This window comes from Myotis yumanensis, unplaced genomic scaffold (genome assembly GCF_028538775.1).
Source record: "Myotis yumanensis isolate MYYU_CA2020_CCGP unplaced genomic scaffold, mMyoYum1.0.hap1 SCAF_12, whole genome shotgun sequence".
Taxonomy (NCBI): Eukaryota; Metazoa; Chordata; class Mammalia; order Chiroptera; family Vespertilionidae; genus Myotis; species Myotis yumanensis.
Genome location: NW_027223763.1, coordinates 5,048,751 through 5,064,489, shown reverse-complemented (window position 1 = coordinate 5,064,489; position 15,739 = coordinate 5,048,751). Strand labels below are relative to the sequence as shown.

Below are 15,739 nucleotides of genomic sequence, written 5' to 3'. Positions count from 1 at the left end.
TGGTGGTCCTGGGGACTTAGGTCACAATTAGTGGTGGCACCTGGGCCCGCCCTCAGGTGTCCTCTTGTCTGCCCAACTTTTTTGCCTAGATACCTCTTTTTTTTTTTTTTCACGTTTCTTTTTTATTTCAACATTTAAAATATTCACAGATGCAGTAGTATATTCATTGGCCTCTCCATGTTAGATGTACCCAACAAAGCATACAGGTATTCCACAGTTACAGAAGTACATGTTTGTGACTGTAAAGATTTTACTCCTAGAATTTACCTGGAAAACCACTACTAAAAAACAAACAAACAAAAACACACACAGCCCTAACCGGTTTGGCTCAGAGGATAGCGCGTCGGCCTGCGGACAAAGGGTCCCAGGTTCGATTCCGGCCAAGGGCATGTATCTTGGTTGCCGGTACATCCCCAGTGGGGGTTGTGCAGGAGGCAGCTGAATCGATGTTTCTCTCTCATCGATGTTTCTAACTCTCTATCCTTCTCCCTTCCTCTCTGTAAGAAATCAATAAAATATATTTTAAAACACACACACACAAAAAAAAAAAACTTTTGAGTGTTTCACTGGATTTCCATAAAAAGTGAGTATCAGACTATCAAGAGAAATACCTAAATATTAGCCAGCACTTTTTGACTATTTCAGACTTCCATAGTACTCTTTCGGCATACCCATGTCATCAGGAACACTTAATTCTCAATTATTTTTCTTTTCCCCTCAATAGCCAAAGCCAAGATGTATATACTTTTTATTTTCATAATCTTTTTTCCAAAAATATTCTGGAGAATAGGTTGATCATCACCGGATCTTGACTAGCTAATGAGGTAGGAACAGTCTTCAAAAGATGTTCTTAAGCATTTATGAAGCAAAACAAAAGAGAATAAGCAAATTATATGCAGTTTTTCTTTGTGAGTGGTGGTCCTTTTCACAAAATGCCAAGAGCATTGGAAACTGGTCACATGCTACTTGTATGTAAAAGACAGAGAGTAAAACCCCACGAGAAAGCCCTCTGCTGAGCACATGCCAGGGCTGGTGGTGGTAAGTCCATGTTGGCATCACACGGCAAGAAACGGCTGCCCCCAAATGCCAAGCTTTCCTTCTGAGTGATCTTACAAAAAAGATAAAGTTTAAACACAAACAAAAGTACCCTTTCTTTTAATAGGAGTTAATTTGGCTCTTATTTTAACCCAGCTCTCATCCTTACCTACACACACACACACACACACACAGATTAATAATTTCTATATACTGCATATCCAGTAGCATTATTTAAATGAATTTAGCAGTCTACTTACCAAATTCTGCCAGAGAAGCCCTCCCTATATGAAGGTTTAACAACGTGCACTAAACAGCTGGAAAATGCCTGGGTAATAGCAGACTTCAGCACCATCTCACTATTAGCAGGTTGTTTCAAAATGCACACACCCCTTAAATTCCTGTAAACCTAGGAAAGTCAACAATGATCCCCTTTCCTTCTACACCAAAATCAAAGTTCTGTGTTCTAACTACCCTTTCTGTATATATAAGGAATATTTTTCATATCTACCCAATCAAGTTACCAGGACATGTTTCTAAAAAAGGGGAAAGTTATCAATCAAGTATGCATTGGTATAACAAAGCAACCCCCTTAATAAAGTTGACAATTAGCTTCACTCAGAACATTTTTAATAATGCACATTTTAAAAAAAGTATTTTTACAAATTGTTCTGCAATTCAAATATACAATAGCCTGGAAAACAACATTTAAAAACCAAAGCGCCAATGTAAAAAGACAGGTTAAAACAACTAGGACAGTACAGGTGTATATGGCTCAGATTTCAGCTTTCTCACGCCATCGTCAATGTCAGAAATCTGTTCCTTCTGCTGGCTCCATTGCTCCGGGTTTAAGGAAATACCTTTTCTTCCTGGTTTCATTTCACCTTCTGGATCCATCCAATATCCTCTAATATTAATTAGGACTTTTCCTTTAAAGTCCCGTACGCTGACGTACCTCACTTTCCCAGTCTGGAACATGTCATCCCTGCTGCTAGCTGCTCTGTTGATGACAGGGCTCTTAACGTCTCACCAGTCTTTTGCTTCTTTACAGGCTTTTCCGAAGCAACTTGCTTTTTCCTCTTTAACTTTTTGTCAACTTCACCGTCAGAATCGCTGCCAGAGAGCTTGAAGAAACAAGTTCCTTTGACTTAGGCATTGCTGCGCTGCTGGCCGACCAGCCCCTGCTCGCTCGCTCCTCGCTCCTCCTAGATACCTCTTAAATTCAACTTTTGGGCACCTGTAAGCAGCCAGCCGGGGGGGCGGCAGGAAAAACCTTGAAGGAGATCAGAAAGGGTTAATCCTGGATTAGCTGGGAAGAGGGGCCCAGGGTGTGGGGCTGGGGCAGAGACAAGGACCCCTCTGGGCACAGAAGTCAGAGGGAGCCTGAAAAAACTGGGATTTAGGCCCAGGCTGGTCTGGGGTGGAGGTGGGGCAGGGATTGAGTTTTCTCTGGGTAGGAAATAGTTAAGTCCTTTTGAGCCTCCCAGGCTCTATGCACTCTCCCCTCCTGACCTTTTTCCTCTTCCACCTTGGGCGGGGCCCAGCACCAGTGCCGAGAGCCTAGAGCCACCCGACCACTCCACTCGACCACCCACTCGACCACTCTGCCTCATCCCCATGGCCTGCCTGAACCCCGTGCAGCTCCAGAAGGTAGGGGCCTGCAGGGTGGGGGCAGGGAGGATTGGGTAGGAGTAGGAAGACCCTCTGGACTGATCGGAAAGTGCTCCCAGTTCCGAAAACAACCCCATCTCCTGCCAATTTTCAACAGAGGAAACTGAAAGCAGAGTAGTCGATTCCCCCCATGATCTCTTAACTTCTCTCCGCAAAGCCCGGGCGTCCAGACCACAGGCCCAGGGTGGGATGGGAATGTGTGCATATGGGACCGAAACCCATAATAAGGCGCCGGGATCAGCCAGTCCCGACCCGCCCAGATCTGGGCCTGTGATTCAGGGGCGGGGCCGGGCCGGGGTGATTGTCTCAGAGCCATGCCTGGGTGCCAGGGTCCAATGTACTTTAAACGCAAAAGCCTACCTCATGGGAATTAGAGAGACACCGTCTTTTAAATAACACGACCCTTGTTGTTTGTTCCTGATGACAAGAGAAAAGTGCAGGAAGACACAGAAGGGCTCAAAAAGAAAATGTAGAACCCCCCACCAATTCTTACGCTGACACAATACTTTGGTATACAGCCGTAGAATCTTTATAAGGTCCATCCTGATAGCTATGAATTATTGCTTATTGAACCCTTGCCATATTGCCCAAGTTCTCACAGTGGCTAGGATACTCATTTGGCTTTTTTTTTCCCATCAGGAACATATTTCCATGTCAGTATTTTTCTACCACGTGCTGTTTTTCAGGTGTTGCGTTCCAGACAGACCGTCCGTACTTTGTTGAACAAATCCCTTTGTGCTGAGCATTTAGTTTATTTCTGATTCATTGCTCTCACTAAGCCTCAGTGAACACCCCCACACATTCATCTTTGCTCCCCTATTTGCTAATCTTCTTTTTATTTATTTATTTATTAATATATTTTATTGATTTTTTACAGAGAGGAAGGGAGAGGGATAGAGAGTTAGAAACATCGATGAGAGAGAAACAGTGATGAGCTGCCTCCTGCACATCTCCTACTGGGGATGTGTCCGCAACCCAGGTACATGCCCTTGACAGGAATCGAACCTGGGACCATTCAGTCCCCAGGCCGACGCTCTATCCACTGAGCCAAACAGGTTTCGGCTTATTTGTTTATTTTAAATTCTCACTCAAGAATATGTTTAGAGAGAGGAAAGCAGAGAGAGAGAGAGGGAGAGAGAGAGAGAAACATCAATTGGTTGCCTCCCAAACTTGCCTTGACCAGGGACTGAACCTGCAACGTAGGTATGTGCCCGCTCTGGGAATTGAACCCACAATCTTTTGTTGTATTTTGCTCCAACCAACTGAACCACCCAGCCAGGGCCCTTCAACTTCTTATCTCAAGAATGCTAGCACTGTGTTTACCGGATCACGGGTATGCACAATACCCTCCCAGTTCCCAGGGGGTAGTTTTCGGCTTGATTCTGCGATGAGGGTTAAGTTTCTATCATGCAGAGCTGCCCAGAGACGGAAGGGCCCGTGGTGGGTGGGCACAATGTCCCAAAGCCCTGTTGTGCATGGAAGGCAGAACTGAGCATCCGTGGAGGAGGGAATAGGGCTCAGTAACTGGGAATCGGACACTTCACAGGGGTCAGGAGGTGACGTCCAATGCCCCTGTTCAGGTTACGACTTCCTATCTGCCAGCAAACGAGCAGATAGTCTTTCCTGCCTCAATAGCCTCAGAATAAGGGGACCGGAGGCAAATCAGAGCAAGCCCAGGGTTTCAGTGCCCAACTGCACTCATGCCAAAGCCCAGCTCCTTGCGTGGCCTGGCCCCTGCCGTCCTCCTGCCTCCCTTCCAACCCTCCCCTCACTCGGCACCATCGGGTCCCCATTCCTCACGTTTCTGTGTTTCTCTCGTGCTCAGGGGTTTCACACATCCCACTCCCTTCCCTGGAGTGCTCCTCCCTGTCTCTTCCACTCCCATTATCCTGCTGGTCCCTTTAAATGTCACTTCCGCAGGCCTCCCGTCCTCCCCATCTGGTTTACATTAGACGCTCCTTCCTTTAGTTCTAGAACTGCCCTCTTCCTCCTTGCACTCAGCAGTTTGTGACATCTGTTCCCCTGTGTGCAGCTTGTTCCCATCAGCCTCCTCGGCTTGACTGGCAGCTCCGGGAAGGCAGGCATCCTGGCTGGTTTCTTTTTTTTTTTATATATATATTTTATTGATTTTTTTACAGAGAGGAAGGGAGAGGGATAGAGAGTTAGAAACATTGATGAGAGAGAAACATCGATCAGCTGCCTCCTGCACACTCCCTACTGGGGATGTGCCCGCAACCAAGGTACATGCCCTTGACCGGAATCAAACCCGGACCCTTCAGTCCACAGGCCGACGCTCTATCCACTGAGGCAAACCGGTTACGGCCCTGGCTGGTTTCTTGTTACTGAATCTCCAGCTACTAAAACCGTGTTTGGTACACAGTATGTGCTCAATCAGTTTTAGTCCGATAAATGAATGAGGTTATATTCCCCTGTGATCCAAGCTCACTGGACCACTGGACGGGGAAGGGGGACACCTTGCCTTTCCCTTCCTCCTTCCATCATTCCAGAGAGAGGAAGGGAGCGGGAAAGAGAGAAAGAGAAACATCGATGAGAGAGAAACATCTATCAGTTGCCTCCTGCATGCCCCCCACTGGGGATCGAGCCCACAACCCGGGCATGTGCCCTGATGGGGAATCGAACCTGTGACCTTTTGTTCATGGGTCAACGCTCAACAGCTGAGCTACACCAGCGGGGCCATTCCAGCCAATATGGATTGCTCCTCACTGGGGGCCAGGGTGTGGGCCAGAGCAATGGACAGGACTCCGGTCCTGCCTTCACACAGTTGGGGGGAGAGGTCCAATCAGCTCGCGTAAAGGATGTCTGAGGGCAGGGAAGCCTGAGCCCCTTCCTGCCTGTAGTTCCAGGAGGATGGGTTCCTGGTGCTGGAAGGGTTCCTGTCTGCAGACGAGTGTGTGGCCATGCAGCGGAGGATTGGTGAGATCGTGGCCGAGATGGAGGTCCCGCTCCACTGCCGCACAGAGTTTTCCACCCAGGGGGACGAGCAGCTGCGAATGCAGGTAGGTGCTTGGGGCAGGTGAAGATGCCATCTGGTCTTTGGTGGGGGCTCAGCCCGGAGGCCCTCGCCTCATTCTGAAAACAAATCAGGCCCCAGCCTTCCATGTGCCAGGCTCCAGGCTCAGTGTCCTCTATGCATAGTTCCTCCATGCCTCAGGTCAGCATTATTGTCCCCATTTGACAGGTGGGAAGGATGAGGCTTGGCCCAAACCACGGGATTTTAACCCAGGTCTGTCTGATACCAAATCCATGCAGTTCACTGCTCTGCCCTCTTCCTCAGTAGTTCTCTGGTCTCCAAGGGCCTCCTGGTGGCCAGGGACCAAAATGAGGATGTGCCCGCCTGTGTAGGGCTTATCCCCCAGCGAGACTGGAAACTCTGCCCGTTTCCCTCCAGGGACCTAATACCACTCAGCACAGTTTGAGGTGGGGAAGTTGAGACTTGGGAATTCATCCACAGTTCTCTACCCAGCTCCCAAGGCAGCGCTGTCTGTAGTCCAGGCCCCCTAATGGGCCTCACTCACACTCATGCTGAGGAGCGGCTGCCACCTGGTGGGCACAAAGGGAATCAATGACGGGAGCCATGCAACCTACAGGGCAGGGACTTGCGGAGGAAAAGGGTTACAGAATGATGATTTCCTCTAAAAGGTTGGTTTCATTTGTCAGCACTCCAGCCTTCTACTTGGGGGAAGCAGAGACGGGGTTCCTGTGTCCAGCGTCAATTAAAGGCTCCCAGGAGCGAGGGGGCTAAATCCTGTGCTCTCCAAGCTGCCTTCTGAGAATGCTCCAGAGACCAGTGGGGGGGGGGGGGGGGGGGGGAGCAAGTGCATATATCTTGGCTTATAACGCTTGCAAATAGCTCGGCACAGCGCCTGGTACCCAATAAACCCTCAGTATTCACTACTGGTCTTGTGAATGACTTTGAAATTAAAAAAAAGATGAGCCCAGCCAGTGTGCTCAGTTGGTTGAGCATCATCGTCCGTGTACCAGGAGGTCGCTGGTTCCATTCCCAGCACATGCCCGGGACTGTGGGCTTGATCCCCAGTAGGAGGTGTACAGGAGGCAGCCAATCAATGTTTTTTTTTCTCTCTCTCTCTCCCTCTCTCTCTCTCTGAAATCAATAAAAACATAGTATAAAAAAAAGATGAGAGGGTGTTCTGTCCAGTCCTCCCAGCTTACCTCCTGCACCTCTCACTGCCTTTGAGTTATTTTACAACTCTAAGTTGTACAGGACTGATAATGAGGCACAGAAGATAATTGTCTATAGAAATGGGTAAGAGCTGGGTCTGGCAGGATGCAATTAGGATTCCGTGCCCTGCACTGATCACAGTCATGCAGACTGCACTTATTGCCCTGTAGGTAGGTCAGCTTTGCATCCATCTGTAAATTCATTTCAGCATTTGTTATTGTCCACATGTGCGTGGTTCAGGGAATTCTCATGAGTGAATGAGCTAAGTAAAAATCCTTCACATTAGCATCATTGCCTTCAATATCATTACTATCAGTTATGCTTCCCTGACATGTTTCCCTCCCCCTGATCCTGGTGCAGAGGAGCTAAGAATGTTGAAAACAAAACAACAACACACCAAACGTTTACTTTTCAGTGGGAAAGGCTTTGAAGGGGCAGGGCAGGTCACCAAGTTAAGCCACGGAGACACATGTAAAGCAGTGGCAGGAACCCAGGTGTGGGGGTGGGTGCCACCCCACTCCGCTCCTTTGCCGTGCAGAAAGGCAGGGAGGTGGCAGCCAAGGGTGGCTGACGCCACAGGAAAGCATGGGACATCTTTCTGGAACATCATTTTCATATGATGCTAAGAAATTGGAAACATGATATTAAAATGAACAGGGAGAGGTTCTTAAGAACATAGAAAAAGAATAGTAATAGCTCATATTTATCAAGCATGTAGCCATGCCCTTGTGGCGTGTTCTCTATTTAGCAGCAGTAATAATAACAAAAGCAGATACAGTGGGGCCTTGACTTACGAGTGTCCCGACTAATGAGTTTTTCGAGATACGAGCCATCTCTCAGCCGATTTTTTGCTTTGAATTCACAAGCTAAAATTCGGGTTACGAGCCAGCTTCAGATACCTCACTGCTAGTTGGCGCAGCGAACGTCACAGTGAACGCCACAACATTGCCCAGCACCACATGTCTCACTCGTTCACTTTTTGATTTGACATACGAGTAATTTGAGTTACGAGCTCCGTCATGGAACGAATTAAACTCGTAAGTCAAGGCCCCACTGTATATGTCACTTAACCGCACTCCAAGGACTGTCTTAGAGCTTTGTATATACCTGCTCAGGATCCTTACAATGCCCCCGCCCCCCGCCATGAGATAGGCGCCATAATAGCAACTGTATCTTAGGAGGAAATTAAGCCCAGAGAGGTTCAGTAACGTGGTTTAGTCACACAGCCAGTCAGCGGCAGAGCTGGGATTTAAACCCAAGTATTCTAGCTCCAGGGTCTGTGCTCTCTCCTGCTGTAAGCTTCAGCCTCTCCCTAAAGCCTCCCACAATCCCTGGAGGTCAGTTCTGTTATTATTACCCTTTCCGCAGCGGTTCTCAACCTGTGGGTTGCAACCCCTTTGGCGGTCGAACGACCCTTTCACAGGGGTCGCCTAAGACTATCCTGCATCTCAGATATTTACATTACAATTCATAACAGTAGCAACAATACAGTTATGAAGTAGCAATGAAAATAATTTTATGGTTGGGTCACAACATGAGGAACTATTTAAAGGGCCAGAAGGTTGAGAACCACTGTAGCGCCTGCTATGAATCACACCATATTGAGGTTGAGTCATGTGACTTAAGGAGTTTCCAAGAAATGTCATGCTTGTAGCTCCCAGCTGTGCTCCCAGGCCCTTGGGGTTGCCAGTCACTTCTGCCTCGGTGGGTGGGCAGGTTTGAGGAGCACGGGGGGGGGGGGGGGGGGGGGGGGCCGGGGGGGGGTCGCTAGCCCTGTGGGCGGGAAGCATGTGCGCCCTCTTCCTTCCTGGCCAGGCCCACCTCTGACCCGCGATGCTCGCTCAGTCCCTCTGATGTCCCCCTCCACAGGGCAGCACAGACTATTTCTTGAGCAGTGGCGACAAGATTCGATTCTTCTTTGAGAAAGGCGTTTTTGACAAGAAAGGTTCGGAGCTGGGGCCCTAGGGGTGGGGGTACACTGGACTCGGATATCTGCCCCCAGGGCGGGGGAGGGACGCTACCCAGGGGAGACTGGACTCTAGTTCTTCAGCCTGTACCTGTTCCTTGTGCCACAGGAAATTTCCTGGTGCCCCCAGAGAAAGCCATCAACAAAATTGCCCATGGTAAGTAGGCACCTGAGTAAACTGAGGCCTGGGGGGTTTAGGGGCATTACCCAAAGCAAGCATTAGGCTAGTGGCCCAGCAAGTGGCATTTCTGGCAGCAGCGTCCCCTGCTCCTCTGCACCTTGTAATGCTAATCACGTGGCACTGGGAAGGGGGGTCCACAGAGGGCCCCCCCCACGTGGGCATAGGCAGACCCCTCAGCTCCCCTGGCCTAGGGATGATCCAGGCCCTGGGTCCCACTGCTTCCTGGAGTCTCCGTAAGGAGCACCTAACCTGCTGTCATGGCCCCTGTTCTGAGACCCCAAACCAAGCTCGGAAACTGGTGTTTTGGTTTTGGTTTGGTTTTCAGTCTGATACATTATAATCTGTTTTGTCGACTGCTTATTATTGTTTTGTTTTAATCCTCACCTGAGAAAATGTTTTCATTGATTTTTAGAGAGAGGAAGGGGGAGAGGGAGAGAAACATGGATGTGAGAGAGAAACATCAATCCGTTGCCTCCCATATGCGCCCTGACCAGGGATCAAACCTGCAACCTAGGTATGTGCCCTGACCTGGAATCAAACCCGAAACCTTTTGGTGTATGAAACGCTCCAACCAACTGAGTCACCTGACCAGGGCTATATTGCTTACTTTTAAACTTGAAGTTATATCATCGTAGTTTTGTAAAAAAATTGTCATAAAATACATATAACATAAACTTTACCATTGTAACAATTTTGAAGTGTACAACTGAGTGGCTTTAAGTACATTCAACCCTCACTTTTAAAAAAATATATATTTTATTGATTTTTTTACAGAGAGGAAGGGAGAGGGATAGAGAGTTAGAAACATCAATGAGAGAGAAACATCGATCAGCCGCCTCCTGTATACTCCCTACTGGGGATGTGCCCACAACCAAGGTACATGCCCTTGACCGGAATCGAACCTAGGACCCTTGAGTCCGCAGACTGATGCTCTATCCACTGAGCCAAACCAGTTAGGGCTCAACCCTCACTTTTTAAAAATTGAGGTATAATTGACATATAACATTTCACACAGAGACACACACACACTGATTTTTTTGTAACAACATAGCCAGTAATGAGAGGAGTGACTGTTGAGTGCAGGCCCTGGGAGGTGGTTGCATGAGTTGCCCTGTGAGTCCTAGGCAGCATGGGAGGCAAGGCAGGCCTTCTAGTCCCATTGTGCAGAGGAGCACACTGAGGCTTACAGGAGAGAAGTCACATAGATTAAGTGGCAATACTGAGACTGCCACCGCGTGATGGGCCCCTGGGAGCCCTTTGTCCTCTGAGGAGTGGGGAGGCAGGGCTGGAGTGATTCTCAGATGTCCGGAAGGTCAAGAATAAGGTCATGGGTGGAATGGGACCTATGATGGGGAGAAGTTGTCTGTGGGGCCCACTCCTTGGTTATAAACAAGCAGAAAGCTTACTGCACACAGCATCAGTGAGAACAAGGCCTGAGTCTGGGTGGCCAGGGCTAGGCGTCGGGGGGATGTGTGGGGGCTGGGGACTAGCCATCAGTCCACCTCTGTCCTGCAGCTCTGCACGCCCATGACCCTGTCTTCAAGCGTGTCACACACTCCCCCAAGATGCAGGTGAGCAGAGGTGGGGGCGAGGTTGGGTGGATAGGCCAGAAGTGAGTGTGGCTAGGCTGGCAGTGTAACCTCTGCCCCCTTCCAGGCCTTGGTCAGAAGTCTGGGCCTCCAGAAGCCTGTGGTGGTGCAGAGCATGTACATCTTTAAGGTGAGCTCCCCGGCTTCCCCAGGCCTCAGTTTACCCTCTGTAAAATGGGCAGAATGCTCATACCAAGCCCCTCCTTTTTGGGGAGCCAAAAATGGCTTCCCAAGTTATTGTTAAGTTGGGGGAAGAACATGTAAAATCGGTCTTCTCTGGCTAAGGCACCAGGCATTCAGTTGGTGCTGTTAAAATGTGGTGGTAGGAGGGACAGGGATCCCTAGGTCCTCTTCCCTTTGGCTTTTGAAATGCTCTGCTCCCAGCTTTCAAGACCCTGCTCAGTACCACCTCCTCCAAGAAGCCTTCCAGCTCCCTTGGGAAGAGAGGGACTGGCCTGGGTCCCGGCCTCAATGGCTGCCCTCACCTCTGCCTCATGTTTTGTTAGGCATGTGCATGGTCAGACTGGGAGTGCCCTCTAGGGCAGGGTGGTTTTTCTCTTCGCAGCCCTCCAGGGCCTGGCACACTGTAGGTGCCCGATAGATGGGTGCTGATGGGAAATCCTTGGCCCTTTCTCTTGCAGCAACCTCACATTGGCGGCGAAGGTGAGCCCAGAGCGGGCTGGATGCCCAGCAAAGGCCATGGCGGGAGATCTGGGATGTTGGTGGTTGCTGGGTCTTCTGAGGGCGGGAAGGCGCTTGCCGCGATGTCTGTGGGCCAGGGAAGAGAAGCCGCCTTCCGGTCCTTCCTGGAACAGTGGATTGGGGGGCATCCTGGAGCCCCGGCACAGTGGCTCCGGAACCTGGACGCACTCCTAGCTGGTTAAAATACAGATTCCCGGGCTCCTTTCCCTGAGATCATGAGTCAGTAGGGCTGCCAGGGCCTGGGAATCCTGTGTTCTTAACAAATTCCCTGGAGTACTGACTCAGCATAGAAACGAATTAATTCCAACCCCCCCTGGATGCACAGATACCCTTCATGGCCCCCCTCGTGGGCGGTCACCCACTTCTGCTCAAATACCTCCCGTGACGGGGAGCCCACCGACTCAGGCAGCCGATCCTTTCTTAATGAGCCCAAGCCGGCCTCCTGGTGACCAGCTCCTCCATTCGGTCAGAGGGCTGTGTCTGACGATGGCCATCCCCTCCCCAAGTCCAGCACCCCATTTCCTTCAGCCATTCCTTCTCCAAGTGTTTTGGGACGGCCCCATTAGGACACTTTTCTCTTGACATTGTCTGGATTGTCAATGTCCCCCTTACAGTTTGGTGCTCAGAAATCACAGTTCCCCAGGAAGGAAGAGGAGAGACTAGTACTGCTTCACCTGGTTGTTACCAAGACAAAGGCCCTTTGTCAGCGGTCCCCATCCTGAGCCCCAGCACCGGGGAGGGTACTTACGGACAGGACGCTGTTGCCCCGCCCCCCTCACACACACTTTGTGCAGCTCCCCAGACTTCCACCACTGGGTGAATCGTCGGTGACTGGAGGTGCTTGTCCCTGGTTAAGGACAGTGGCCTTAGTTACCGGGCTGGAGTTAAATAGCAGCTACTTTTTTATTTTTTGTCAATCCTCACCCGAGGATACTTTACCATTGATATTTAGAGAGAGTGGAAGAGAGGGGGGGGAGACAGAGAGAGAAACATTGATGTGAGAGAGAGACATGATTGGTTGCCTCCCACAGGACCCTGACCAGGGATCAAGCCTGCAACCAAGATATGTGCCCTTGACTGGAATCGAACCCGGGGTCCTTCAATCTACGGGCCAACTCTCTATCTACTGAGCAAAACCAGCTAGGGCAATAGCAGCTGCTTTTTATTTTTTCCCCCATCACCATTTATCCCCTCTTCCACCTCCACTTAGCAGCTACTTTTTAGCAAGTAATTACAAGTCAGTATCAGCACTTTTCACACATCATGAAATCCTCCAGCAATCCCATGAGGTCTGTTAGTGTTGGGACCACTTTACAGTTTAGGAAATGGAAGCTTTGAGAGGTGAAATCTCTTGTTCTGAGTCTCCAGACCAGGAAGTGGCAAAATTCTAACTGATCCTGGGAAGGCTGGGCCTGGAGGGCTCGGAGAGGATGGGGGCTGGAGAAAAAAGCCCAAGGTGAGTGGAGCCCAGCTCCTCATGCCCCCACGGGCCTGCTGCAGCCTCCTCTCACCAGGACGCCACCTTCCTGTACACGGAGCCCCTGGGCCGGGTGCTGGGCGTGTGGATCGCCCTGGAGGACGCCACGCTGGAGAACGGCTGCCTGTGGTTCATCCCTGGCTCGCACACCAGTAAGGACACCTGTCTCCCCGCCCACTCATACTCCACCCACCACGGGAGAGGGACCTGGGAAAAAGAAAGACCAAAGGTTCCATCTTGGTCTGCAGGTGGCGTGGAGAGAAGGATGGTCCGGGCTCCTGCTGGCTCGGTGTCTGGCCTCAGCTTCCTGGGGTCGGAGCCAGCCCGGGATGACAGCCTCTTTGTGCCTACACCAGTGCAGAGAGGTAGGTGGGACGCAGGGGGCAGGAAGGCAGGGCCCTGTGGCCTTGCCCGTGGGTCTCTGCTGGCTCCGAGCCCCCCTCACCAGTGCTGTGAAGTCACAGAACGAGAGGTCACTGGATACCGGGAAGCAGTGGGATTAACACCAAGTCTCCTGATCAGACTAGACTCCAGGTTCTGCTATTTCTGGGCGCTTTGGGCAAATGACCGAATCTCCCAGAGCCTCAGTTTCTCCAGATGGAAAGTGGGGAAGCTGGAAGATGTCACACAGAACCTGTGTGTACCCAGCAAGTGCTCCAGATGCCAGCTCCTAGTGCCCCCTCTTCCTTTTGGAAAAGGGAGAACTGAAGTCCAACTCAGCCCTCACTGGCCTGATCCCAGCTGACCAGCCCAGCTCTGCCTGGTTCTGCAAACACCACAGAAGGATGCCCTTGCAAAAGCTGGCCAAGGGCACAGGCCCCACAGAAGGGACCGGATCCCGGGGAACCCATGTCCCACAGCACAACCTCAGATCCCAGGGCAGGCTGCAGGCCCTCATGATGAGAATGGATGGGGAGGTGAACAGGCCACAGAACTGCTCGAGCCTTGCAGGGCCCATGTCCCTTCTTGACCTGCTGTGTCCCTGCCAGGGGCCCTGATCCTAATCCACGGAGAAGTGGTGCACAAGAGCGAGGCAAACCTCTCTGACTGCTCGCGCCATGCCTACACTTTCCACCTCATGGAGGCCTCTGGCACCACCTGGAGCCCGGAGAACTGGTAGGTGGCAGGGAGGGTGTGCCCCAGTCCCCCAAAGAGGTCCTGGAGGCCGGGGGGAGCGGTGATACTGACATCTCGAGGTCATCTCTCTGTCTCCTGCAGGCTCCAGCCAACAGCTGAGCTGCCCTTCCCCCCACTGTACACCTAAAGGCTCTGCAGGCCTGGGCACGGTCCCCTCCGGGAAGCTGTGGCTGCAAACACCAGCACCTGCCGACCGCCCAGCTGCAGCGGGGAAGTCACATCTCTCCTCCTGAGCTTTCCTTCCGCCAGTGTTTGTGCCCCTTGGCCCTGCAGCCGGGCAGCAGGAACCTCCCCGCTGCCGGGACACAAGCGCCCTCTAGAGCAGTGGTTCTCAACCTGTGGGTCGCGACCCCTTTGGGAGTCGAACAACCCTTTCACAGGGGTTGCCTAAGACCATCGGAAAACACATATATAATTACATATTGTTTTTGTGATTAATCACTATGCTTTAATTATGTTCAATTTGTAACCATGAAATTGGGGGTCACCACAACATGAGGAACTATATTAAAGGGTCACAGCATTAGGAAGGATGAGAACCACTGCTCTAGAGGCAGCCTCTCGGCTACAAAAGGGTTTGGCCACTCCTCTGCCAGCTTCTTCCTCTTCTCCCCTCTGACAGAACACTATTACAGCGCAAGGCACTGAATAAAAATGACTTCCCAATGCAGCTTCTCGACCCTTCTTTCCCCAGGGGACATGTTGTCAAAATGAGGGCCCTGCTGTAAACCACGCCAGGCATCCCAGCCCTGCTGGTGAGGCCTGTGATTCCCTAACAACTCACATTTAGTGGGCACTCGCTCGCTGTGCCAAGAGCTCACCTGCTGCGTCTCACTGAGTCCTCACCCCGATGGACCTTCAAGGCAGGTGCTCTTACCATCCACGTTCACAGGATAAGTGACCTGTGCAGGTCACACAGCTGTTCAGTTGTTCAGGAGCTCAGCCTGACCCACAGCCTGTGCTCCTCACCTGTGGGGGGTGGGGGGTGTCTGCGGGGGGGTGGGGGGTGGAACTGCGGGGGGGTGGCGGGGAGGAGAGACTACCAGGGCTGGGAAACTAGTCCCAGATTCTGGTCCTGGCTCTGTGACTAAATACCTTCCTAACCTCAGGCCAGGCCCTTCCTCTCTCTGGCCCTGACGGAGGGCCTCCATGGGTCCCTCCTGCTTGGGATTGGCTGGCAGGCGCCCAGACCTTTTGCAGGAACAACTACCAAATCCATATCCTGTTTAGCTGGGGTCTGGCCTGGAGATTGCAAATCAGGGGCTACTAGCTGATGGCAGACCACAGTTGTGTTTTGTCTGGGCCTTGGCATTTTTATTTATATTATTAAAAAATATTTTTTATTTCAGAGAGGAAAGGAGAGGGGTAGAGAGAGAAACATCAATGATGAGAGGGACTCATTGATCGGCTGCCTCCTGCACACCCCCTACTGGGGATAGAGCCTGAAACCCGGGCATGTGCCCTTGACTGGAATCGAACCTGGGACCCGCCAGTCCCCAGGCTGCTCTATCCAGAGCCAAACCAGGTAGGGCACCTTGGCATTTTTATAAACATTTTTTTAAATTGAGCCATTTCACAAAACAGTAAGGTTGCCAAGCTTCCTTGAAACAACAGTCAAGAGCACTGGGCCAGTGGTCTAGCGTGCCGACAACTGGCTGAGCCTTAGAGGCGCGTGTGCTGTCTGCATCCCACTTCCCGTCCTCCGTCACTGTGCCACCTGCCTGGCCTCAGCGGCCATATGGGTTTGTGACCTTGTTTCCAGCCCCCGCTGTATGCATGG

The 15,739-nt window shown here is 51.2% G+C and overlaps 1 protein-coding gene and 1 pseudogene across 2 annotated transcripts; one reads left to right on the top strand and one right to left on the bottom strand.

The window, feature by feature from the left end:
- Positions 1–1,648: 1,648 nt before the first annotated feature.
- On the bottom strand, positions 1,649–4,583 carry LOC139020710 (activated RNA polymerase II transcriptional coactivator p15 pseudogene; annotated as a pseudogene).
- Positions 1,977–14,629, top strand: PHYHD1 (phytanoyl-CoA dioxygenase domain containing 1). Of its 2 annotated transcripts, none has more exons than XM_070430500.1 (12): positions 1,977–2,274; positions 2,580–2,685; positions 5,565–5,723; positions 8,777–8,852; positions 8,983–9,030; positions 10,570–10,625; positions 10,711–10,773; positions 11,285–11,306; positions 12,846–12,974; positions 13,071–13,187; positions 13,812–13,938; positions 14,041–14,629. In XM_070430500.1, the coding sequence occupies exons 2-12, from the start codon at positions 2,653–2,655 to the stop codon at positions 14,084–14,086; spliced, it is 876 nt and encodes a 291-aa protein (XP_070286601.1). In that variant the 5' UTR covers positions 1,977–2,274; positions 2,580–2,652; the 3' UTR covers positions 14,087–14,629. The 2 variants fall into 2 exon arrangements, with proteins under 2 accessions (XP_070286601.1, XP_070286603.1); XM_070430502.1 differs by having other exon boundaries at positions 2,523–2,685.
- The last annotated feature ends 1,110 nt before the right edge of the window (positions 14,630–15,739 follow it).